Source organism: Pinus tabuliformis, chromosome 4_1 (genome assembly GCF_031772625.1).
Source record: "Pinus tabuliformis cultivar Carrire ecotype Pingquan chromosome 4_1, CPIR1, whole genome shotgun sequence".
Lineage (NCBI taxonomy): Eukaryota > Viridiplantae > Streptophyta > Pinopsida > Pinales > Pinaceae > Pinus > Pinus tabuliformis.
In genome coordinates, this window is record NC_142303.1 from 426,566,428 (window position 1) to 426,592,842 (window position 26,415).

Sequence of the window (26,415 nt, forward strand, 5' to 3'; positions counted from 1 at the left end):
TTGTTGTAACACTATGGTTCCCAAAACAAGGGAACCTTCTCAAACACTTGTTGGTAGTAACATTCCATAAGGGTTTCCTAATATAAAAGGAAGCATGTGGAAAATGATTTCACAATGAAAGTCTCACATAAAACATGATATACCTCTAATCTTCCATTAGTCTCCAAACATGTGATGTAGAAGTGAAGTCCAACTTGAGAGCTCCAAATCCCCAAATTCTCAACCATCATTACAATGGGAAAAAGTTAATCTTTATAAAGTGTATTCTGTATTATATGGTAGAATATTCATTATTTATTAACTACATAACAAGTCAAAGAAATAATATAATAATGGAGTAGTTAAATCTCTCATAAATACATGGTTGACCATGTCACCACATGTGGACACAACTCTCTTGAGGACAACTTACCCTCCAAAAATAGGAAAAAAATTACATTAAAAGTCTCCAAGGGACAACATACAACTAAAAATGGGCATGAGAACTAGGTCAACATGCAAGATGTGCACATGAAATTTTCCCTGCACTATAGATGCATGCAAAATAAAATAAAATATTGTCAAATCTAAGAGGATGTACTCAAGGCTCCACCTAGAAGAGTACACAAAGTGTGCCCTAAAGGTGTATGAGAGATAAAACAATAAAATATTCCTCCTAGGAGAATGCTCCATAATAAACCTCCTAAAATAACAAGTGGTCTACAAAATGCATGTAACCAATTGGCATGTGATTCCCGAGGCAACCAACTCTATAGATCAATGTGCAAGATGTTAAGTAGATGACACATGTCACAAGGAACGAAGTAGTCAAACCCAAAAATAGGAAGTGGATTGTCTCCACAAGACAAATCCAAGTAAATAAGGCGAAATTTGTTTTTACCTTGCCAAAACTCCATGAAATAATAAAATATATATCTCTAAAAATAGCAAAAGCGTCTCCACAATTGCATTATCCAAAGATATGCTAAACAATAATTACAGGGTCAATTAAATGCATGTACAAATGACATATGTGGCTCTCTAGTTATGCTATAGGCCTCCTAACAAAACCCTCCATAACCACCTCCATTAAAATAATATATGTGCCAAGCTAAAGAGGTGAGGAGCCCAAACAATTAAGTTTTATTAGATAAGTATATTAATTTAACCATTGAACAATTAAATCAACTTCAACCTATGTGCACATTGTTAATGCTGAAATAAAACCATAGTCTCCTTCCAATGGTCATTCACTAATTAAATCACCATGAACATGTGTACCAATGAGAGATGCACTCTTATATGGTGTTGTATTATATAAATAAAACATGTTCTTCCTAACAAAACCTCACCATGATAACAAAAAAGCACAAACCCTACTCTAAGGTCCACCACTACCAGGGGATTATTACATGGAAAATCATCATACAACTCTAAAAAAGGTTAGGTCACTATCAAATTATATTTAGTATCTCTCAGCCCCACTGCATTTTAATTTGATGTTAGAGAATAACATATCATTGAAGGTACAAATATCATGAATTTGAAACTTGAAAGTATATGGTCAAGTTTCTTACCAGTTAATATATGGACAAACTCTTTTATTTTATTTTATTTTTTCTTTGTTTATTTATTTATTTTAAGTTGAATTGTTTTCCTACATTTAATAGGATTTGTGAAAAATTATAATTCTATATTATATATACTATAAAATTATGTTTTTAGAGATTTTGATTCACTTTAAAATGATCAAAATTCTTAGAATTAATAATAATAAAAAATTAAAGCCTTGTACCAAAAAAATAACTTATTAAAAAAAATTGAATTTGTTTACTTGTTAACTCACTTCATTAAATAAATATATATAACAACTTGTTAATTTAATTCATTATTATAGATATATGTAACAACTTCTATTTATCCAAAAAGAATTTTGAATACTTGTTTAAAATGACAAATTTATCCTAACTTTGAATAGCTTATTTGATATTCATTCCATCATATGAAATTGGAGGTACAAGATTGAAATTAGTAAAATAAAGTTTATAATATCAATTATCATTTTAAAATGACTCACATACATAATAACAATAATCTTTAAAAAAAATCACTCCTTCTAATAAATAATTCGTAATATACTAATAAATAATTCTATTAACTATCATTTTATATAAATACTATAATACATTTGTATTTGTATTGATACCAAATATTTGAACATGAAGCACTAATGAAATTTGGTTCGTTGTGGTAAGTTTACAAGGGTAAACTACACCTAGGAATGTCCCCCTTCTAGAGATGTGTTTTTGAAGGTTTTGATTTTTATTAAGCCATATGTTTCTTAATAAGTATTGGTTTGCAAGATATTGATATTAATTTAAGATTATCTTATCTAGTTTTAAATCTCACATGAGGATATCTTTGGCTCAAGGAGTAGGCTCCCTCGCCCTCGTGGTGTTTCGACTCTTGCTAAGTCATAAATCCCTCTGCTATATTTATATTACGGGTTATTGAATATACTTTTGGTTTTATAGTAACACTTGCTAGGTTGATCGGGGGCCTAGCCCAAATTACTCCAATGATTTACTGATTCACCATGGTAAAACAAATAAATAAATATTAACTTAAAGATTAAACTATTAAATAACAAAAGTCAACGTCCCAAGTTCAAAAGTATTTGTTAACAAATATTGGACCCTTACCTAAATTTGAAACATAATTAACCCACATAAAAGTAATTGTATTAAACTGACCATAAATAAGCCCCTCTAACTTGACTCTAGACCTCCTTGATGAAAAATACCAAGTCTACTAATACTCCTAATACAAAACAAAAAACAAACCAATTAAATTCACTTATCATTTATAATAATAATAATTAAATTTAAATTGAAACGTTAACTAAAGAATTTTGACCTTTATCCATCCCCTTATTTTTATACCGACTAAACTTAAAACTAATTTAATAACAATAAAACAAACCATACCCCAAAAAAAACAAATTACCTAATACTCCACATGTATCAAACGACAAAATGTATCGAATGTAACAAACTTTGAAAACAACGCAATTACTTAGAGTATAATCAATTAATAATACATAAGCAACAAACGTTGAAAACAATAATTATGTTAGGATTCAAAATAATAATAATAAGAAGTTGCATGGAGAATGATAAAATATAAATAACTTATGGTTTAAGCATTTCAAATCTTTTAATTATTTATTAGAAATTATTATATACTATACTATATTATTTGAATTAAAAAACCATTAAACCCTCTCATAAAATAACCCATTCAATAGAAATTATTATATTATATACTATACTAATTGTATTAAAAAACCATTAAACCCTCTCATAAAATAACCCGTCCAATGTCATGTGGAGAAAAGGGTATAAAAATCTTTTTCTAAAGTGTTTAGAACTTCGATTTTAGCTTGTCCACTTTTTTGCCAATAATATATAGTTGTTTAGACAACCTAGAAACCCCGGATACACGTCATTTTGGGCTCCTCAAATAAAACTATACAAAGTACATTAAAAAACATGAAACCGAAGTGCGTGCGATAGACTTCCACTAGTTGTCGACCAAATCCCCACGCAACTGACATATATTTGAATACAATATATATGTGTTGTACTTTTAAAGTCGTACTTTACATCGAAAATATTTGTACCACCTCATATACGTACACGAGAAAATGCATATTAAAATTAATAATTTATTGAGTTGATGGTATATAAAGTTGGTATATAATTTACATATAAATAATATAGTAATTTGAAAATGGATTGGTTTTGGATTTTTAACTAGGATTGAGAGAACTCTTAGGGATGGAATGTTCAATGACCACCCTTAGTGGGAGAGGAAGGTTTTTTTGTTATGGGAAATGTCATTAGAGATGGGTTAAGTTTTATTCTAAACTCTTTTTTAGGAGGTTTAGAGGATAAATATGTAATTTTTTTGGGTGTAAATTAATTATTTGTTTTTAAAGTAAATTTTAATAACTTTTTTAATTTTAAAAAAATGTAATTTATATATATATATATAATTATATTAAAAAAATAGTATTATAAATTGTTGAGTTATTTTTTTGGTGAAAATTATATGATAAATTTTTTGTATTGTTATTACAAGATTATTACAAGATAATAGTAATATAGATAACCAAAACCTAAATTCACAAGTATTATAAATGTTAACGTATATATGAATTATTATTAAAAAATTAAAAAATACAGTTATATTGATAATGATAATGATAATAATGATATATATATTGTTTAGATAATCTTTGGCAAAATCACATAACCAATCTGATATTTAACAACCCTATAATCTGATATTTACCTTAAGGAGCTAAATTCTAGGAATAATTATGATTTGGTTGGAATTATAAATTATTAAGTAGATTATTTAATAAACATATATAACTTACTAAATTTAAATTTGAACAGACCATTATATTTAAATAATAGATAAAAATAATATATTCTAAAGATCTATCTTACCATTATTACCAATTACCTAATAGTGTGTATTACCTTTTTTAGAAAAATATATTGGAATAATATCAAATATAAATAAATGTGAAATGACCAATATAACTAGATTATTAAGATATGGTATTACCTAGGAATTCTCTTAATATTTAATATTAGATTTATTTATTTTTAAATTAACTCTGTTATTAATTTTTTTTTTTTTTTTTTTTTAAATATTAACTAATTTGACTAGGGTCATTGGTCAAAATTAGCCGTTGGAGTCTCTGCACCTCTATTTAATCAAGCTTAGCCGATTGGTTCTTCAACTTGTCCTGACGATGAACCACACTGGTTGGTTCGAAACGCGTCGACAAAAGATTGGTTATGTGATTTTGCCGAAGATTATCTAAACAATATTATGGATCACAGAAGTCTAAATTCCTAGATATATATATTTACAATTATTATCAAATAAATTTTGTTTAGAAGTAAATATTTATAAAAAAAATATTGGTTTTTTTAACTTGTATATAATGACGAATGTTCATGTTTATTATCAAATAAGAAAGTGTTAAAAGTAAGTGCTCATAAAAAATTAGCTTACCACAACATTAAATGTATTTGAGTTATCATTATTATTATTTTAACATGTATATAGGTGTATCTATAATGATTACAATAATGTATGTTCATCATCAAATAAAAAAGTGTTAGAAGTAAATACTTATGAAAATTTGTCATGTGCAAGTTAGAAGTAACATTTTTTTATAAATAAAATTGGTTACTTTTAAAATACAATTTTATAATATTTATAAAACATGCATATTTCATTGTTCATTTTCCAAAAATAAGTGTAAGATGTATAGCCAACCATTTCTTATCTAAACTTGTTTAATTTTATAATATTTGTTGAAAGTTGATAATACAATAAATTAACCTCTTACTAATAGGTATAAGTATGACCACCCATTTTTTTATTGAAAATTGTTTAATTACTTTTATAATACAATTTTATAATATTTAAAAAGCATGCATAATTCATTGTTCACTTTCCAAAAATGGGTTTTAGAGGTGTAGCTAACCATTTCTTATCTAAAATTGTTTAATTTTATAATAATTGTTGAAAGTTGATAATACAATTAATTAACCCTCTTACTAATGGGTATAAAATGACCACCCATTTTTATTTATTGAAAATTGTTGATTACTTTTATAATGCAATTTTATAATATTTAAAAAGCATGCATAATTCATTGTTCACATTCCAAAAGTGGGTGTTAGATGTATAGCCAACCATTTCTTATTTAACACTGTGTAAGTTTATAATTTTTGTTGAAATTTGATAATAAAATTAATTCACCCTCTTACCAGTGGGTATAAGTATGACCATCCATTTTTATATAACACTTTTTACAAAATTGTGCATAATTTATCATTGAGATTCCTTGCTAGTATTACAAATGTTAAGTATGTTTGAATTATTATTAAAAATTTAAAAAATCTATATAATAATTATATTAATAATGATAATATGATATATATTTATGTTCATTACTATACAAAAAGAGTTTTAGTAGTAAATATTTATAAACAAATTATCACTTACTACAACATTAAGTGTTTACAACTAAATGCCCATAAAAGTTTGTCATCTATAAAAAAAAAACTTTCATCTATAAAGAAAAATGTGCATAATTCATCATTGACCTTCTTGCAAGTGGGTGCAATAAAAACGTGCATAATCATCATTGACCTTCCTCCAAGTGGGTGCAGGTTGCAGGTATCCCTAACCATTTTTTATTTCTTGTAAGAAAAACGTGCATAATTCATCATTGACCTTCCTCCAAGTAGGTGAAAGTTGCAGGTATTGCTAACTATTTTTTATTTAAAATTGTTTAAATCTATAATATAGAAAAAACAACATGTATTAAAAACATTCATAATTTATCATGTGAAAGTTGGAGGTATGACTAGGCATTTTTTAATATAAAATTGCCTACTTTTATAATATTTAAAAAGCGTTCATTTGTTCACGTTCCAAAAGTAGGTGTTAGAGGTATATCCAACCATTTCTTATCTAAAATTGTTTAATTTTATAATAATTGTTGAAAGTTAATACTACAATTAATTAACCCTCTCACTAGTGGGTATAAGTATGACCACCCATAATTCATTGTTCACGTTCCAAAAGTGGGTCTTAGAGATATAGTCAACCATTTCTTATCTAAAATTGTTTAATTTTATAATAATTGTTGAAGGTTAATAGTACAATTAATTAACCCTCTTACTAGTGTGCATAAGTATGACCACCCAATTTTTTTTATGGAAAATTGTTTAATTCTATAATATTTTTATAAAAATGTACATAATTTATCGTTGTATTATATATGTTAAATATATTTGAATTATTATTAAAATATTTAAAACTCTATATATTTATATTGATTATGATAATAATGATATATATTTATGATCATTGCCATACAAAAAAAAGTTTTAGAAGTAAATATTTATAAACAAATTATCACTTACCACAACATGTTAAGTGTTTAACATGTATATGGTTGTACCTATGATGATCAGAATATGTTCATGTTCATTATTAAATATAAAAGCGTTAGAAGTAAATGCTCATAAAAAAAAATCACTTACCATAACATTAAATATATTTGAATTATTATTAGTTTTTTTAACATGGATATAGTTGTATCTAGAACAATCATGATCATCATCAAATAAGAAAGTGTTTAGAACTAAATGCTCACAAAGTTTGTCATCTCAAAAAAAACGTGCATAATTCATCATTTACTTCCCTTCAAGTGGGTGCAAGTTGCAGTTATTGCAAACCATTTTTTTATTATCTAAAATCATTTAATTTTATAATAAAGAAAAAACATCATGTATTAAAAATGTTCATAATTCATCATGTGCAAGTTGAAGGTTATGACTAACCATTTTTTTTAATGTAAAATTGCTTACTTTTATAATACAATTTTATGATATTAAAAACTCATGATTAATTCATTGTTCAAGTTCGAAAATTGGGTGTTAGAGGTATAGCCAACCATTTTTTTATTATCTAAAATTGTTTAATTTTATAATAATTGTTGAAAGTTGACAATACAACTAATTAACCCTCTTACTAGTGGGTATAAGTATGACCAACTCTATTTTATTATTGAAAATTGCTTAATTTTATAACATTTTTTTACAAATATGTACATAGTTTATTAGAGTTTCCTAGTTAGTATTATAAATGTTAAGTATATTTAAATTATTATTAAAAATTTAAAAAAATCTATATAATTATATTGATATTGATAATAATGATATATATTTATGATCATTATTATACAAAAAGGGAAGTCTTGGAAGTAAATTTTTATAAAAATATTGTCAGTTACCACAACATTGAATGTATTAGTTTTTTAAATGTATTAGTTTTTTAAACATGTATATAGTTATATGATGATGATATGTTCATGCTTATTATCAAATATGAAAGTGTTAGAAGTAAATGCTCATAAAAAAATCACTCACCACAACCTTAAATGTATTTGAATTATTATATAGTTTTTTTTAACATGTATATCATGCACATGACGTGCATGATATGACGGCTGGGGCAGTTGGCTTTCGCACCCCAGCCGTGTTCGATTCCTGCGGCCGCGTTCACTGTGGCCCCCCTTGCTTCGGCGATTTGTAACGGCTATGCTGTATTCTGCTGGCTTCGGTCGTAAATTCCGCTGGCTTCGACTGTAAATTCTGGCTTCGGCCATATTGATTGTAAAAATCTGTAGGCTTCGGCCATATGAGGATTTCTCCCTGAAAAATATAGTTGTATAAAGAACTATCATAATCATCATCAAATAAGAAAGTGTTTAGAACTAAATGCTCATAAAAGTTTTCCATCTATAAAAAAAAACATGGATAATTCATCATTGACCTTCTTGCAAGTGGGTGCAAGTCGGAGGTATCCCAAACCATTTATAGTTTAAAATTGTTTAATTTTTAATATATAAAAAATATGTATAATTCATAGATAACCTTTAACAAGCGAGGGTAAGTTATACGTATCTCCAACTTTTTATTATTATCTAAAATTGTTTAATTTTATAATAATTAAAAATTAATAATACAATTAATTAACTTCTTACTAGTGGGTATAAATATCACTAATCATTTTTTATTTAAAATTGTTCAATTTTATAATCAGCATAATTTATTATTAATCTTTTTACACCAGGTGATATAGAATTTAATATATTACCTACCATTTTTAATCTAAAATTTTTAATTTTATAATAAATTTCCTTTTGATAATAAAAATTAATAATATAATGAGAACCACTATGACCGACTATCTTTTATAAATTGTTCCATTTTATAATATATATATTTTCTAATTCTCAAACTTTAAAAATATATAACCAATCATTTTCTATTCAATATTCTTAAATTAAAATATTTAAAAACACAACCAGCCAATTTTAATATAAACTTGTTTAATTCTATAAAATCTAACCGTATAAGTGGACAAAGGTTAATTAATTAAAATTTATTTATCTTAAATTTAAGTGAATTAAATCATTGAAAATGGGAAAAAGAAAATCGTTCCATATGTACAAAATTTCTATAATAATAAAAAATTCAAATCTCATTTTAGCTAAGCCTCTCTTAAATTCTTATAAAATTGTTATTAAAGTATTTTATGTATTTTATTTCACAGAGCTTAGAAAAATATTATTTGTTGTTGTTGACAATCCTCTCTTAAATTCTTATCAAAATTGTTATTTAAGTATTTTATTTAACAAAGCTTAGAAAAAATGATATTTGGTATGGTTGACTACAAACCTTATCGCAACATCCATGTGAAGTTCCATATCTCTGTTGCAATTTTTTTGACCAAATGTCAAATGGACAAGAGTGGCGACAGGTTACCTGGAAGTGATAGATTACGGTCTTTCCAGTTACGAATACGCCTGTAACTCCTACCTAAAACTGGAGTATTATGTCCATACATGTCCACGACATGTAACGTGTACGATTTCCCAGTACCCACCACAGACTGGCCAGAATATTTTTAACATACGCCAAAGAAAAGAAAAAAAACAAAAACCCAAACAATGAATGCCCACGACTTCGGTCTTGCGCCGCGCGCCCCACATCCCACCACGACAACGACAACACGCCACATCAAATGCAATAATGATAGCAAGGCTTCCGCTGCTGGCGGTTATATTAAAGCTCCTCGCATTTCGCTCCCACAACAAAATTCCAGATGCGCTTTGGCCTCTCAGGATTCGAACAGTAAGCATCGGCCGAATCGTTCCACAGCAGTAAACAACAATAACAGAACATTTCAGAGGGGAGTCCCCAGTTCGATACTCGCCGTGTCCAACAAACAGTCCAATCTGAATCCATCTAGAATCGCCCTGTCTTTTAGCACCGGGGTTAATTCGTCCACGGGTTATTCACAGGCCCACATATTGTACGTGGTGAGTCCCGCTTCCATGGCCTCTGCAATATTCGCCTTCAGAGAGCTTTGCCTTCAAAGAGTTCTGACAGATCTGATACGGTCGTCTTAATATTTACTTTTAATCTTTACTTCGGGTTTCTAATTGTCTACGAATGTTTGGTTAAGGTCTTCTGGCCAAGGTGTATGCGCGAGCATGGAGAGCAATAGAAAGCCGTGTCTTACACAGTCTACATCTTGTGAGTTTCAGAACTTCCTTTGCACCATAAGGATTTGCGTAATTTTGTCATTAATTGGTGCCTGTGAACAAATTTTTGCACATTTTCACGCCAGACGCTTTAGAACCGAATCTGCGGCCATTCAATTACTCGAAAATCTTGCTACGTACTTGGCTGAATCATGTTTGACACGAAACATTTTCAAACTGTGATCGCTTGCTCACGATATTCGGGGAAGTTTCTGGTAGGATGAGTTAGGGTTTCTTATGAAGGCGCTGGGACTTTTATCTCAATGGTCTCTCTCCTTTTATCCGGGCTGTGTTTTGAACAGCGACGGAATTACTTATGTTGCAGATTTACGAGCATTTAACAGAAGTAGGCCATACCAGCATTTACATTTTCCATAAAGACGCCTCTTAGATTTTGTTGCTTTACAAATCTGTCCGACATTTGTAGTCTCGAGTTTCACGAATATTTAAGAGTATTATGAGGAATGTCTATTTCACCAAATTTGCCCCGGATTTACAGCTGGCCTTATCTTTTTTCACATGCCATATAGGAGACACAGACCACAGATAGAATAAATTCACCAGTGAGAGTCCAACGCTCCTTGACTTACACATCATTTGAGCTTATTGATCCCATTAAGGGTGTGTGATGTATACTGTTGTTTGCTATCGCACTATCTGTTTCTACTTTTTTATAAATAGGCTATGTTTTTCTAATAATGTTGCACCTTTCATTTGGTTTCCGAGGCTAATGCTCACGTTTACATGGTGTCCTTGAGCGCAGCTATGGATTCTATTGGATTTATATGTGCTAGTGAATTTTATCTGCATTGTTTTGTCTTCTATTCACCCATGGAGAATCTCCTGGAATAAATAAAAATTGAAACGCTGAGCAGACATTAAAGAATCTTGGTGAGGTGAAACGTTTTTAAAAGAGCTCCCAGGTCCGAAGGGAAGGAAGCTGTTTAATTGTTCGTCAGTTTAAGATTCCAAATATATTAATCTGATCACCCTTTAAAGAGTTTCTAAACATTACTGTTCAAAGCTGTTCACCAGAATTGAGAATTATGAAGCAAAACAGGCAAGACAACGTATCGTGGAATGGGGCCAGATGGTTTAGAGAAAATAATTCGTCCAGCCTACAATGTGCATCTTGTCCACACAAATGCTGTTTTCTAAAAATTGTATGGCTGTTTTGAGAAAAACCAAGGAAACACTTTCTGGATCATTTCCGTTTCTTTGCCATCGTGCTGTCGAGTTTCTGGTCATATAGGTCTAGGGCACCGTTTCAAGCCAAGTTTATTGAATTTTCGCTCGACAACTCTGGTTAGTTGAAATTTCAGAATATTCGTTATTGCCGTATGGAACTTTGAATTATATGCATATTTAATATTGTCTGATTGACATTGTGCTGGCCATCCATCTTCTCTTGTTTTTTTGGTTCTAATGGCAATAGATTCTTCCCAGAAAGTTCTTGCTGCTGTATCACTGATTGTACTCGTCCTTTGTTATCTTTGGATCATTTGTTGGACATCGTGCTTTCTGTTCTCCTTCTACTGCACTGAGCACTATTGTCAAATGTTTGTGAGCTATTACGAAATGTACAAATTTCAAGACTCCTGAATTCTCTTTGCTCCTTTTGTAAAGTGACCACTTCTGTTATATTTTACGAATGAATTTATGAACATTTTCAAATATTTTTACTCATGTAGAATTTCTTAGGAAAATAAATGCGAGGAAGAAATTATATAAACAAGCATTCAAAATTCACGGCAAAGAGTTCTTTAAGCGTATAACTCTCCAGGGAAGGAACCAGTTAACTTGTTTAATGGTCTAAGATTCGAAACATGGTAATGTCCATAACACCATTTCAGATCGAGTTTTTTGAAAATTTGCCTGACAACCCTGGCTATTTGAAACTTTAGAAGCTTTCTATACTTGGTTGGTGAATGACCCATTGTTAACGAAGTGGGCTCTACCTTTGGCTTAGATCCCAATGCTGATGTTTATCTATTCAGTCAAATTCATCTAGGACAAAATTCAAATTCACTTTTGATAACTCTGTTGGCCGCATGGATACACCATATCTTTGGGGGTTTTGAACCTGGGATTGAGCATTGTAAGTTATATGATTTAAACACTTGACCTCAATTCAGTTGGCAAGTTCAGAATCTTTCTTACTTCCGCAAGGAACTTTAAATTGTAAGTACATTTTTTAATATTGTCATATTGGGCTGACTTTATAGAAGTTTTTCCTTCACCATTTTTGTGCATCTTCTAAAGTTATAGGTTATAGAAGGATCAATTATATTACATTTATGTATGTTTACCGAAAAGACCGGTGAAGTGGGATTTTAAGTTTCATACTTTCTTCTGTATATATTTAGGGTGTGAAAGACGTTTTTTTGGTAACCTGTTAATAATTTCATTAGTGTAAGTATTATTTTGAAGAAATAATGGAATTTAGATTGTGAAAGTATTATTTTGAAGAAATAATAGAATTTAGGTTTGGGTAGCAAATCATCGATGCTAGCGCCATGGTGATTGGATCAGTTGCAATATTGAGATTGGGACACGTGGATTTCGGTTTGTTTGTAGGGTAGATGGGACAACATTTTTCTCAGTAAGCAGCCCTCTTTTCTTGAAATTTGAATGTTCATTTCCAGGATAACTCTTTTGATCATATATTGTTAAGTAGTTTCACAGTAATTTGTTAGTTTTGCAAAAGTACACAGCAAAGTAACTCGGAAATATTAGAATATCTGGGGAATGCTGCTGAATTAAATATATTTCTTCCATTACAAAACTGCTTAGTTAATGATGCATTCTTTTGTGTGTATATGATTGGGCATTTCAGTTTTTACTTGTTGTCTTCGATTGATGTTTGCAGCATTGCCCAAATATTTCTTAACTACAACTGTGATAATTATAAGACTTATGAATTATGTTAGCTTCTGAGTCCTTTCCTAAAGTTACCATTATGACGTTTACTTCTGAGTGTATTTAAGAGCATTTTCAAATTTTAGAGTTTATCCCCATATATAGATTAAGTTTGGGGGTGTAGTGAGTACAGGGGACTAATCTACAAAACGTTGATGCTTTTCTAACCTCCTTGGCTTGGGTAGGAACTCCGGGTAATCAGGCAAGCTGGGTTGTGAACAGAGGCGGACATGTGGTGGCAGGGTGGGGTACTGTAACATGGTCCAACCATTGCAGAAAATCCTATGCTAATGCTGTGTGCACTTAGGTAGTTGGCAACCAGTGACAACCCTTTTTTTGGAGAAAAGAGCATCTATGGCTTACTTTTGTCAGGCATTTTGCATCCGACTCTGCCTGATGTACAGATAAAGGGCTTGCTATGATAATTATTTTATGAATGATAAACGTTCAAGCAGCATTGCTTATGTTTTAAATTTTGATACAGTTCTGCAACGTTCTCTTTGTGCTATGTAATTATCAATGTGTCTCCTAACACTTCTTCCATCTGCTAAAGTCCGACAAAAGGAGAGGAAATGGGCTACTCTGATTCCTTGAAAAAGGTTCCATTCTTTTTTCTTTTGGACATACAATGCATAGGTTGTTGGTCAATCCTGACGAATGAGGTCGTCTTTTAACTAGAAAACTATGACTTTTGTATGTTCCACTCAAGTGCATGAGACTTTAAGGCATTTCTTGCCTTCCAAATTGACAGAATCCATTTAATCCATGGCCTCCAAGGATGGAATACAAATGACCTCCTATGATCCATGGGTAATTGCAATAGTTCTTCATTTCTTATTACAAGAGTTTCCAATAGATAGGTTTTGAAACAGCTAAATTAGTTCCATAGACATTGGTTACATAAAATTACAAGTTCCAATGCTCGAGGAGAAGTCTTAGCTTACCCATAATCTCCCTACATATACTTGTACAAAATTTGTATTGATCCCACCATATCAGAAGGCCATATACTCTGCCCATTGTTTTCTTCTATCTTTTGTGTTTTTTCAAATATACCATTTCAATTGCTTCACTTGACAACTTTGTTTATTAGACAAACACAATGTCAGGCTTGTCAAATATTAGCTTCTTTTTATAGAGCTCTACCCTTATTTTCTGGCTTACCTCTTCTAGTATTCGAGGTTACGATCTTCATGACATTGTAAAAGAGAAAAAAACGTTTTATTGACTTCTGGTGTTGGAATTGTAGCATCATGCTTTGTTCCCTAAAGCCTTCACAACCTTTTTAGATGTTTGGGGCCTTTCGAGTCCTAACAAGGATTTTTCCGACTGCTTCCAAGTTCCGTCTGCACAATCCTTGATAGACTTATTTGTTTTTTAGTTATCTGGGTGCACGATAATCCCATTCACATGGTTTTTCATGCTTCTGCTAAATTGTCATCCACAAGTGATGTTTTCCACCAAGAAAAGCATGTGTTATTTTGGGCTTGATGATTAGGCATGGAATAAGGGGCACCGGTTCAGCCTCTCTTCTCGATGCATATTCTGGTAAGAAAATGGGACAAATTTTCTTGTGAATGAAAATTGCAATCCCTGTAGTCTTGAAAATGCAAACCTTGACTATAATGGGGCCTCTAGCTGGAAATAGGGCAATATGTGTTCTCCTTATGCAACATCGACATATCAGTGATTTTCAGTTTGCCCGATTCTCAGGTGGGTGATATGAATTCCTTGTATATGGCTGTTGACAATCAAGTGACCCTTGCATGTTTACCCCCCATGATGTACATTCAGTTGTAACCTAGCTTGGAGATTAAGCTAATCCAGATCCACATGTTTTTAGCATACATTTGCTAAAGAACCTTTCAACTTGTAGATAATTCACTATATCTCATCCACATGTAGTCAACTTACTGAAGATTAATTAACTTGCACATTCTCTTGTTGAAGAGAATTTGTGCTCGTCCATGCATGAGCTAGATTGGAAATATTCTGGAAAGCTCCTAGTAGTCTCTGTCCATGCATTCTGATTTCTGTCTCATGAAGGTGTCAGATCTGCGTTAGCTATCCAAGACTTCGGTTCATCCTTTGACTTTGTTAAATTCAAACTTCATCTTATAATTTTTAATACTATGTATTGGGAAGTGTTCTCTCTCTGATCTGATTTGTGCAAAACTAAGAAACAGCTATGAGAAATTACTAATTAGCCTAAGGTCACAGCTAATTACTCCTCTGTTTGGACTGTCATTTCTCCAGTCAGGAGGGTGTCCCTCGTGTTCATGCACTTTCAGCACTTGGAAGCATATGCTTGGTCAATACGAGTGATCAGCACAGAAAGTAGTTTTCATTGATATATGTGTAAGCATCCAAGGACACAAGAAACTTGTAAAATCAAATAATATGCAAAATCCCAGTCCACGACCACCAAATATGAAAGAAGAAAAGATGGTTGTGCACTTTTAAGTGATAAAAAATCTTCAAAGTACAGGCACTTAGGTCATTCACACTACTGCAACATACAACACTGTCTAACCATCGAATTTGGAGAGCTGTAAAGAAACTGCATGGTCAAACTCCATCACTGTATTAGTCAAAAGATTGTTTGCATCATGGAGATAAAATATGAGAATGATTGCAATAGTATGCACTGCACAGAGATGTAGGCAGCAATGAGAGAAAGGAAGGACGGAAGAGAACGTTGACTGCTCACTGAGAAAACTCTAGAAAATAATGCCATTCAGTGTTCTCTTATAGCTCCCCAAATTCCCAAAGGTGGGTGGCCTATTCATGCAAAATCTAACTGTTGTTGAGTGGCTGAAGTGAGGAAAATGCTGCAAAATTGCCCGATAACAACCATAAATATGGCTTCCACTAAACCATTGCAATAAGTGGCTTGATCTCTTCATAAGTAAACAAAAACTCATGCAATCAGCTAGAATTCCATTACTAACTAATTTGTCTCGACTCTCAACAAATAAGAACTCCAAATCAGCTTTCTTGTTCAATAATAAAGTTCCATCTCACATGTAAAGTTGCAAACTAATCAACGGGGTCAACTTTGTCAAAAATACAAAATAAACATTTCCCAAACTTCAAGTTTTCCAAATTTAACAAAGAGGGATTTTAAAATCACCCAAATTAAGTTAGGCAGCTCCTTTGCACCTCCTTTCTAAAAATGGTGCCAAGCCGCCCACTGAAAATAGAACTGGAGTCATGAAAAACCACTTTTAGCTAACTACCAGATGTACCGAAGGGAGGGCACCTAGGGTATTCCTGATGAGACAACCTTGGAATGGCCACCATGTTTTACATTGAAAAGCATCCACTTGTTTAGTTCCTACTATTCTCCACTGCTCATTGGAACTAGGATCTAGTGCCCACACCTGCCAAAATAGCACTGCTAAGTATAGACATTGCTAAAAATAGTGGCATTTTGCATGTCAGTGAAATTAGTCTCGTCAAACTCAATTTTCTGCAAGGAATCCTGATATATGCTCAGAATTTCTATGGGAGCCCTGAAACCCTAACTGCTAAAAGTAGCAGTGCCTCACATGCAACTGACAAAAGGCTTATTGGTATTGTGAGCTTGCCAGAATCGATATATGTGATCTCCTCTGACCTGGGGACCTTGGAACTTTAGCTCCTAGAAAATAGGGAAATTGCTAAAAATAGCAGTTTCCTCCAAAACTGGTGAACATGCCTCTGAAATGGACTTTTATCTTTGTGAAACCTAATGGACATGTCACTGGATACTTGACTGATGAAAGCTCACTGGATCTTGATTCTTAACCCTCTACTTGTGCAGGAAAATCTGGGGGTGAACAGGAAGGTGATAACACTTCTTTCTAATAAAATCCAAAGCCTTGTTAGGAACCCTGACAGCTAAAAATAGCAGTGTCACGTCACCTGGAAAATGCACATTGGTATTGTGATCTTGCCAGAACCAATAATATGTGATCACTTATGACCTACGAACCAAGGAACTCTAGCTCTTATAAAATAGGAAAACTGCTAAAAATAGCAATTTCCTCCAAAACTGGTGAACATGTCTTTGAAGAGGGATCCTGATCCCCTTACAACCTAATGCACAGGGCTCCGAATATGAAGCTGATGAAATCTCAATAGATCTTAACCCTCCAGGTTCAGGAACTCTATGAATGCCAAGCTCTTTATTCTTGACTATAAAATCTACATGCAACTAAAAAATTACTGATCACAATTGGTGTGTCTGCAGAGTTAAAAGTTATTCTGGGTAGAAATTGGGGTTTCTTATTCTTTCATTGGATAGGCAATTCCTTTTGACTCCTTGACTACTTTCTCTGCGTTGCTGGCGTGTTCAACCATGAAATCGTTGCTTGTGTCCATTGATAATTCAAATATAGGATGATAGTCCATTCAAGTATTTGCTTGTGTCCAGACTACATCCTAATTTAAGTTCATGGCCTAGTGGGATGCCAAATTGATGTTTTAAGATCCCCTTGTTTATGGGATAAGGGACCCCCTATAGTGATTTGACTACTCAGATATAGTTGTATACTATTAATGAATTATATTTGGTAATATGGTGTACTGTTTTATATGTTGTTAGTTTCAAATCTGGAAAGTGAATATAACTTTAGCCATATAGTTGTATCTTAGCTAAAACTCATTTCATTTAATGAGTAGATTTGAGTTTTTGACTTGAGTTGGCCAATATGGTTAAAACTATTTACAAATGATTACTAGAGTAAGAGGTTGTCCCATCAAGCTAGTTACATTCAAATAATTTGTTATGTTTCTTAAGGCTTGTTTACATTTTTTGTTAGAAACATTTCTGTATAATGGAGAGGTTTTGAGGCATTTCAAAACAGAAATGTTAATAAATGGAGTGAGAGGATGCTTAATTGCATCGACGTGATTTTCAAGGTTTTTTTTATTGTTTTCATTGGTCTTTTATATTTTACCTTCCGTTGTTCCTTCATGGTCTTTGAAACAATTGGTCAACCTTTGTATATGTCATGTTTCGAGGGACAAAGTGAACCTTGAACAAGACTTTCTTAACCTGCAGTTATTGATACATTTGGTATACCATTTACTAATTTGGTTTTGAACAAGGCACTTAAATGGTAGCTTGGGAATATGTTGCACGCATATGCCAACATTCTAATTAATTGGGAATTGGCTAGTTGTAGGAACTTTTTAAAAGTTCTTCAGAAGATGTTTTGTTTTATGTATCTAATTTCCTAGCTTTTAATGTAAATTGCTAAATATGTTTGTGTTGACTGGCCATGTCTTGTTGTTTTAAGGATGCATGATACACCAGTATATGCATGTTTAACGATGTGTTTTTTAAATGACTATAATACTTTTGGCTCTGAAGCAGTTTAGGCTTATATGTTGCTTTATGGTTCTGTACAAATTATCTGGAAGTGATGGCTTTTTTAAATGCATGGATGGAAAATACATGTGAAATAATTGTGGTTCTTTTCTGGATCTTTCCATTCAGGGCAATCTGCAACAACCCACCTACTTTCACCTGCCAGCTACCAATTTCCATTGCTGAAGCAGGAAAAATCTGACTCTCATGCTATTCCAGTTTCAGCAAGACCGGATCAGCATCCTCCAATTTCTAATGAACTTGTACCATATCAGGCAGAACAGTCCAGAGATCCGACTCTAATGCTATTTCCATATTTGAAGCAGGAAAATCCTGACACTAATCCTCTTCAGGTTTCAGCAAGATCAGATCCACGTCTGCCAATTTCTAATGAACTCGTACCCTTTCAGGAAGTGCATTCAAGAGATGCATCCTCATTGGAGTATGTTCCATGCAATGAAGTCTACAATCCCAGTGGAAATTATTTTGAAGAACCAGATTATGCCTCTGTTTCAGATCCCATTGTTGTACAAGAAAGTCCATTTAATGATTTATCAATGCCGAGAGACGCTTCAAGACGGGTTTTACCTTCTGTAGGGGCATTCACCGTCCAGTGTGCAAGGTGCTTCAAGTGGAGGTTAATTCCAACCAAGGAGCAATACGAAGCTATACGACAATGCATTCTGGAAGATCCTTGGGTGTGTGAAAATGCTTATCCTTGGCGTCCAGATGCATCATGTGATGATCCAGCTGATATTTCTCAAGATAAGAGCAGACTTTGGGCAATTGACAAGCCAAATATTTCTCAGCCCCCCCCTGGATGGGAAAGATTGCTTGTCATTAGAGGTGAAGGTGCATCCAAGTTTGCTGATGTGTATGTATCTTCTCTCGGGTGTCCTCTTTATTTTACATTTCATAAGAAGGGAATTAATTGAATACATTGTCTCAGTTAATGCTTGTGTATTTTCTTTTACTAGCTTCTTTTGGTGAGAACTCAGATATCTCTATTTCAAATTTTGAATTTTGCCGTATTCTTGTTCCATTCTTTGGCTTTAAGTGATTGCATTAAATTCCCATAAATTTGAAAATATATTAGGCATGAGGTTATGCTTTTCATTTCCAGCTTTCAATTTTGTCATATGATTGTGGGTATCAAGTGATCAACCTTGCTGTTGTATGGTCTGTTCCTAATGTCTTCCACATTTGAGTCCTGAACATGTGGACTTTTTGCCCTAGCAACTGATCTTATTCTTCTGTGAGCTTCCTAACATATTTCCATGGTTATTGCAATTGTAGACAAGATCAAGGATTGTTTATATAACCTTGTGTTATTTTTATCTATTCTTAAAGCATTATTGTAATCTGCCAATAACAAACCATTTTGAACTTACTAAGTTTATTGAAAGTTGAAACACTTCAATGGCATGTTGCCTTAAAGTGGACCTTAGAAGGTCAATCATATTTTTCATGCCTACTAAGGGGCTATACTATATAGGCATATGTTTCTAAGTTCATGTGTTGGCACAATTGTTATGGATACAATCATACAACATGATGTGCACACTTATCTTTCTTTTAGAGTCTTTCATCACTGTGCTCTTCTCAAGAGAAAAACTGTTGAAGGAAAAGTCTACTTGTTGAACTTGACTTCTATTCAGCCACACATAAGAGTCCTGATTTTTTGACAAGTATTTAAAACATATTTATTTATATATAATTATTGCAGAAGGTTGTGCCCTTAAGCATAGACATGTCTGTTAGGTACTACATATGTCAGTGTTCTTAACTGCATATCATTCTTCTTTCACACAGTGCAGCTGAAAGGGAAATTTTAAGAATTATGAAGATGCAACTAAGAATAGAAGGAATTTGACACCATGACGAACTCCTTTTTTAAAAGACATGTCAATCTTAGGAATGGGTCAGAAAAAGTGTGACAGATTTGAATTGATATTATCAGATAACATCTTAACAGAACTTTCCAATAAGATGGAACTTTATTTAATTAAATAAGGCTATGGCTAGAATTAATCCCCAAAAGGATAGAATATTGCATTTAGAATGTGTGTGTGCGTGTGTTATCTAAAGCTTATAATACATAGAGTTAAATGTTTCAATTACTTTTGAAGTCCCTGCTGAATATATAAAAGTAAGTAAACTAAGTAAAAGCCACAAGGGTCAACTATGGCACACATGACAGATATTTATCGATGAATGCCAGTGAGTAAAAGCCACAATGGTCAACTATGGCACACATGACAGATATTTATCGCTGAATGCCAGTGATTAAAAAAGAAATTGGAGGAGTTTCGAATGGAAATTTTAAAGAAAACTGTTGAACTATGTGATTAATGGATGTGAAAACAAGTATGAAAATGAGTTGGGAGAGTCCAATCTATAATGGTCCAACATTTGATATGTTGAAAATGGATGTTCTCACTGTTGAGTATATTGTCATTGATGTCAAAGTAGAAGCATATGTAGCTGGTACATGCTGGTGCAGAATCCAGATATTTTCATTGATGTCAGGGTTTGGAGGCCATTGTTGTGATGGGTTCATAGGATGATGCAGCTTAACCATGAAACCCTAGTTGAATCAGAAACCCTAATTGAAGTGATGAAACCCTAACCCTATGGTTTGGATCCCTTGGTGCAGTGGATGATGATGTAGTTTGATATGACAATGATCTGGGGTCATGGATGTTGTCAATATTGCAAGTGGAGGATGAACCCTTAACTATTAGTTGAAATTTTAGTCCTAGGGTTTGGGTTCCTTGGACAATAAGGATAGCCTACAGTTACTGAAGTTTCTCAAGTAGTAGATCATGGAATTAGGCTTGGAACCCTTTGTCGATTGGGTTCTCCTCGTCTTGCTAATTCCAGTGGTATGTGGAGCATTTACATGGAAAAATCTTTAGAACCGTTGCATCATTGCATGTGTCATGTATGAATGGGTGAATGTTCCTAGAGGTATTTTTGTTGAATATACCTTGATAAGTCATCAAACATTGCACATTGAAATATAAAGTCCTTGGGTCGTTGCTCTCATGCCCTAATTGGCATGCGAAGTTACCTGGAGGTCTCCTTAATTAGGTTAATTCTCTCCAAATCATAATTTCACCTTGACTCCATCTCTCCCAAAAGCAAGGCACTGATCCAACTATTGATGGTCACTTAAATGATTATTTTTCTCTTTATAGGCCTAGCCCTAATAGGTCTCCTAGGGCATCAATTGAATTCCATTCTAGCCATCCAATCACCTCGATTTTTGGTCCACTACTGCGCTAGGGTTTTGTCTAGAGGTCTCCCAAGTTTGAAGCAAATCTGATGAAGGGAATCCCGAGATATAGCAAGCCCTAGCCACAAGACCAAGTCTTTCCCTAAATTGACTTGGGTTAGTGTCTTCATTAGTATCATTGCATTCAAATATCAAAAGAAAATTAACCCCTTGATCCTATTCCCTAACCTAATTAGGTCAAGCCCCTCATTGGTTGGTCAACTCCATATCATTGACCTAGTTTTGGGTCCACTTGGCTCTATGTGGTCCCACAAATTTGTAACTCCAATCCCACAAGGATTACATAGAAACTAGTTATCCATAAGGATCCTTAGGTCTAGGAAGCCCCTTGTTAAGGCATATCCTCCAAACCTAGGCCCAAGAATCCTCTTAGCCCTTCCTAGAGAGCCCATCACCTTGCTTTTGAAGCAAGAAAGCTATCTAATTGATTCTCTCTCTTGCGAATAGCCCTGAGGAATCACTCTTTGTCCATTCATAGATCCATCCTTCCTAGTGATTCCCCCCTATATCGAGTCTCTTCCCATCGGTGAAAGTCCGTAAAGAGCAAGGAGTCTTAGCTGAGGTGACAGTGGGCTATCGTTCCATTGTTGCCCCTTGACTTAGTAGTTGTTCTGTAGGATCCCCTTTTAGGACCCTTGCTAGTTTGAGCGGTAACATCTCCAAAGATAAGAAAAAATGAGCGAAATTCTTTTATAATTTACTTGCGATCTATTGGAGAGATGTAAAGGATATTTCCAAGGATTTTGGGCTATTTTTCTTGTCTCTTTTGGGTTTTGATGGCTTTCTTTTGCAGTTAAGGAAGGGAATACAATGGGATATTTCTGAAGCACTCTCTGCTACCTAGACCTGTCATATCTAGCGAAAACAGGTCGAATTTGAGTGAGCAATCTCGACCCCATCTAAGGTCTTTGAGACGTAGGAGCCAAGAAGATAAATTATGCTTCCTTGACCATGTAATTTGAGTCTGTGCATCACTTGGATTTTTGTGTAGTTGTAGATACGTTCACATCCTCTACGGCCTAGTCAAGCACTCTGTCGCAACGGTTTAATTATTCCAAAAGAATTTTGCTGACTATTTGATGTTTTGAGCATAATTATTGATATTTTTGAAAAATACAGGCAGTTCCTAAAGCTATATAATCTTTGAGCCGTTAATGGCAATTCTGAAGTAAGAACAATGACCAAAATTGCAATAAATCTTGTGGTCTTGTTTTCTAATCTCTGTATCAGACTTTTTAGAATTATCTATATGGTTCTGCCCCTCTTAGGTCATTATTTCTATGCATAAGGGTTTCAAAATATTTGGCTCTGTGGCTCTTTAAAACAACGAAGAAACAAGGATGATTTGAAGCATGGAACATTTCCAAGGAGGAGACCTAATAACCTCAATCTGAGGTCCAATCAAACTAATCTTTTTGTGGTATATTTAGTCCCAAGATTAGTGAAGGAGTTTTCGGTAAAATTTGAAGCTTGTTTTGCAGAGACCTAATGACATTTAATTGATCTTCTGCGGCCTTGACTACTCTTAAAGAGGGAGAATTCACATTGCATGAATAATTTCTTTACATATCAGTTGTGGCCCTAAAACTCATGGGACAAGTGTGGTCTAACATCTTCTGAGCATCTGCGACTAACATTTGAAGGGTTTTACTATTTTATTGTTGCGATGGGATTCATTGTTTTCGCTTGTGAGCATAAGGGTTAATATGGCACACTGATCTAAAGGCGTCAAGGCATTTCAAGCAATGAGAGGTTCTGGAATCCATACCAAGTGGGAAATGGAGTCATCTAGGGAAAATTCAATGTGAACAACCTTGTGGAAGAGGGTGGGAGGACTAAAGCCTCGTCTTACAAAATCTAGTGGCTACCTTACATGGGAGATTTTAAATTTAAGAGATGCACAACTCAGAGTTCTTTTAAAAGATTCAAGGAAAACAATTTTGCATGGCCTAGAGGATCAAGATTTCTAGATATGTTTAGCAATTTTAACCATGACACATGTAGAAACCCTAGTTTACACAATATAATATGCAAAACATAAAATATGTGCAATATACTTACATAATTTTCCACAAGAATCTCTTCAGTCAATCCCAAGAAACCAAATTGAAGCAAAAGATCCTCCACCTCCAAGAGTAATTCACATCATAGACATCGCATTGCGACCTAGTAGAAGAGACAAAGAGCTACTGTGCACTTCCAAAGAGAGGGAAGTGTGATGAATGAATGCTGATGAAAATCGAATAAGGCTCCCCTCTATTTATATGAGGATAAACCCTCAAAAAGTTCACTTGAGCGTTCAACAAGGTTAAGAGGTCACAAGCCAACTTTAAAATAACTCTAAAACATAACAAACGCCAAAAATAGCCTAGACTTGTGGGAGAAAATAGTCTCCACCATGACATCATCCTCCAAAATAGATAAGTAGGCATTAAGGAACATGATACAAGGGTCTAGGAGTGCTCCTCGCTCCAAGAAAGTCCCAAAATTCATATGTACATCTCAAATGGAGCCTCCTCCACTATAACATCATCCATGAGAGGCCCTATGTCACCCTTTGCAAGCATGTGGGAGTGACATGGTATCTCCAAGGACAAATGTTGGCATGAAAGAGGGATGTGCTAGCCTTCCCAAGTCATTTTGACGTAGCCATCCTCATCTGGGCTTCGAAACAAGGTATCGTCCTTCAAATAAGGTCAAGAGCAGCCTAGGGCCATCTTGGGTCCATTTGGGCACATCAAATAATTTAATGCTCAAGCCTTTTAGCTCAAAATCTTAGCAGCAGGAGGCTCATCAAGTGATGTAGCATTATGATGTCCCTAGGGGATTTTTGTCATGAGGGTTATAAAATCACAAAATAAATTGACTAATTCTTGCAATCTTTCTTTCGATTCCAAGCATATAAAGAGAATCACAATCACATTGTCAAGCAATAGGTTTTCACAAGACTTCAATAGCTTACACTAGTTCCAATTTCACAACTTGCCTCTAGGGCTATTACACCAATATCCCTTGTATATAGTGGTAATCCTTTCAAAACATTGACAATTTTATATAAGATTGCAACAACAGTCAAAACCATAATCACCAATCTGCCTCACTAGTTGACTTACAAGATTGTTTGTAATCTAAGACTTCTTAACCAAGACCTTTATTGCTTTTGCTACTCTACCAAGCTTGCTTACTCGCTGATGCCCTTCACTGTGATTCCAACTGCTGCAAAATTTTGTGTTGATATTCAATTGAAAAACCATTGTTGCTCACTCTACGCCTTGATTCGTCTTTTGTTGCCTTTGGGTACTTTGTAACTAAGACTCAAGGAATTATGCTATGCTCTCTCAAAATTCTTTGTAGCTACAACTAACTCGTGATAAAGGAGTGCTACTTGGGAATGAGGATAGCTCCTCGCTCCTACTAAGGTGGGTTGTTGCAAATGAAACCTTTACCAAACTTTGTTTCTTCAAAGTTGGGCTGCCACAACTTGACTAGACCCTCACTTGACTACCCAAAACAGGGTTAGACCTCGCTTAACCTTGGAAATAATCCTTGATTTGCGACACACAATGTTGATTAGATTGGTCCTTCGAGGGTTTGCTGCCTAGAATTGCTCTACAAATAAATTTGTTGTCGCTAGTATTTTCCTTCAGGGCTAGTTCCAAGCTTGTTCAAGGCTAGTTTCCAATACATGATCCTTGGTGTCCCTATGATACCTCTACAATCATGTTGCAGAGTAACCCTAATGAAGCCACATAAAACACATTGTTCTAATATCCTACAAAAATTAAACCTTGCTTGGCTAGAAACCAAATGTAAGAATCCTCAGGAAAGTATTTCAAATAGTTGAGAGAAAAGAGGATTGGCTAGGTTGGGATCATCACCACCGAAACCATGTTGGAAGATTTTGTCATTGATGACAAAGGGCTATTGGGCCAACATTTATTTGACGATTTGTGTGCACATTTTAGTGAATTTGAATGTGAGGACACCCTAGATTGGTAGCCGTCATGAAGCCATTTCATTTGATAGATGGCATACCCTATGGGTCCTCTTGGTTGGAGAGAGATTAATTTTTGAAGTTTGATGCCCCAAAGATGGGTTTAGCACCAACACCTTTGCTTTAAGAGATTATCACCTTAACACTTCATTGCTGCCATAGAGAAAGGTCTAGCATTGTAAATTAAATTGCCCTAAATCCATTGTCAAAGTTAGCCTTGAATTATGCATATTGGAAGAATTTTTTTTTTCTTTTAAAAGTAGCCTTAGCCTCTCTATTTAGGCTGACTTTAGTAAAAGACAGGTCTGTTGAAAGGTCAAGTCAGCCCCATAATAGGCCCCTCCAATTTGTATAAATATGTCCTAGCCATGGACATTCATGGCATGCAATTCGTAAAGCAATTTGGGTTATCTAAGGAGCAATACAAGAAGAAGAAGTCTGAGGCATGGGCCTTTTTGAAGATTTGAAGAAGGTCGAGCAAGCTTGGAGATTGATTATTTGATCTTGTTGTGGAATATTTTGTTTCTGGCTCAACGAAGTTTGGTAAGGTTTTCTCTTTTTGTTCGAAGCTTACTGAACATATTTTCTTTTTCTTCTTGGAGACAAATAGTGCATGATCTAAAGCTCTAATCCAAGTTCATCTTGAGGCCATAATC

General features: G+C 33.6%; 1 protein-coding gene across 9 annotated transcripts in view; it reads left to right on the forward strand.

Moving 5' to 3' along the window:
* The window catches only part of LOC149176119 (uncharacterized), a 331,808-nt gene that overhangs the window by 285,567 nt on the left and 19,826 nt on the right, over window positions 1–26,415 (forward strand). For 6 of the 9 annotated variants that reach the window (XM_089419878.1, XM_089419880.1, XM_089419883.1 and 3 more), the window contains exons 1-3: window positions 9,581–9,960; window positions 10,114–10,184; window positions 18,597–19,341. In XM_089419878.1, coding sequence (XP_089276004.1) covers window positions 9,596–9,960; window positions 10,114–10,184; window positions 18,597–19,341 — 1,181 coding nt within the window. In that variant the 5' untranslated portion in view covers window positions 9,581–9,595. Of the gene's footprint in view, window positions 1–9,580; window positions 9,961–10,113; window positions 10,185–18,596; window positions 19,342–26,415 lie in introns of those variants that run through there. The other 3 variants (XM_089419884.1, XM_089419886.1, XM_089419885.1) reach the window with 1 other exon arrangement.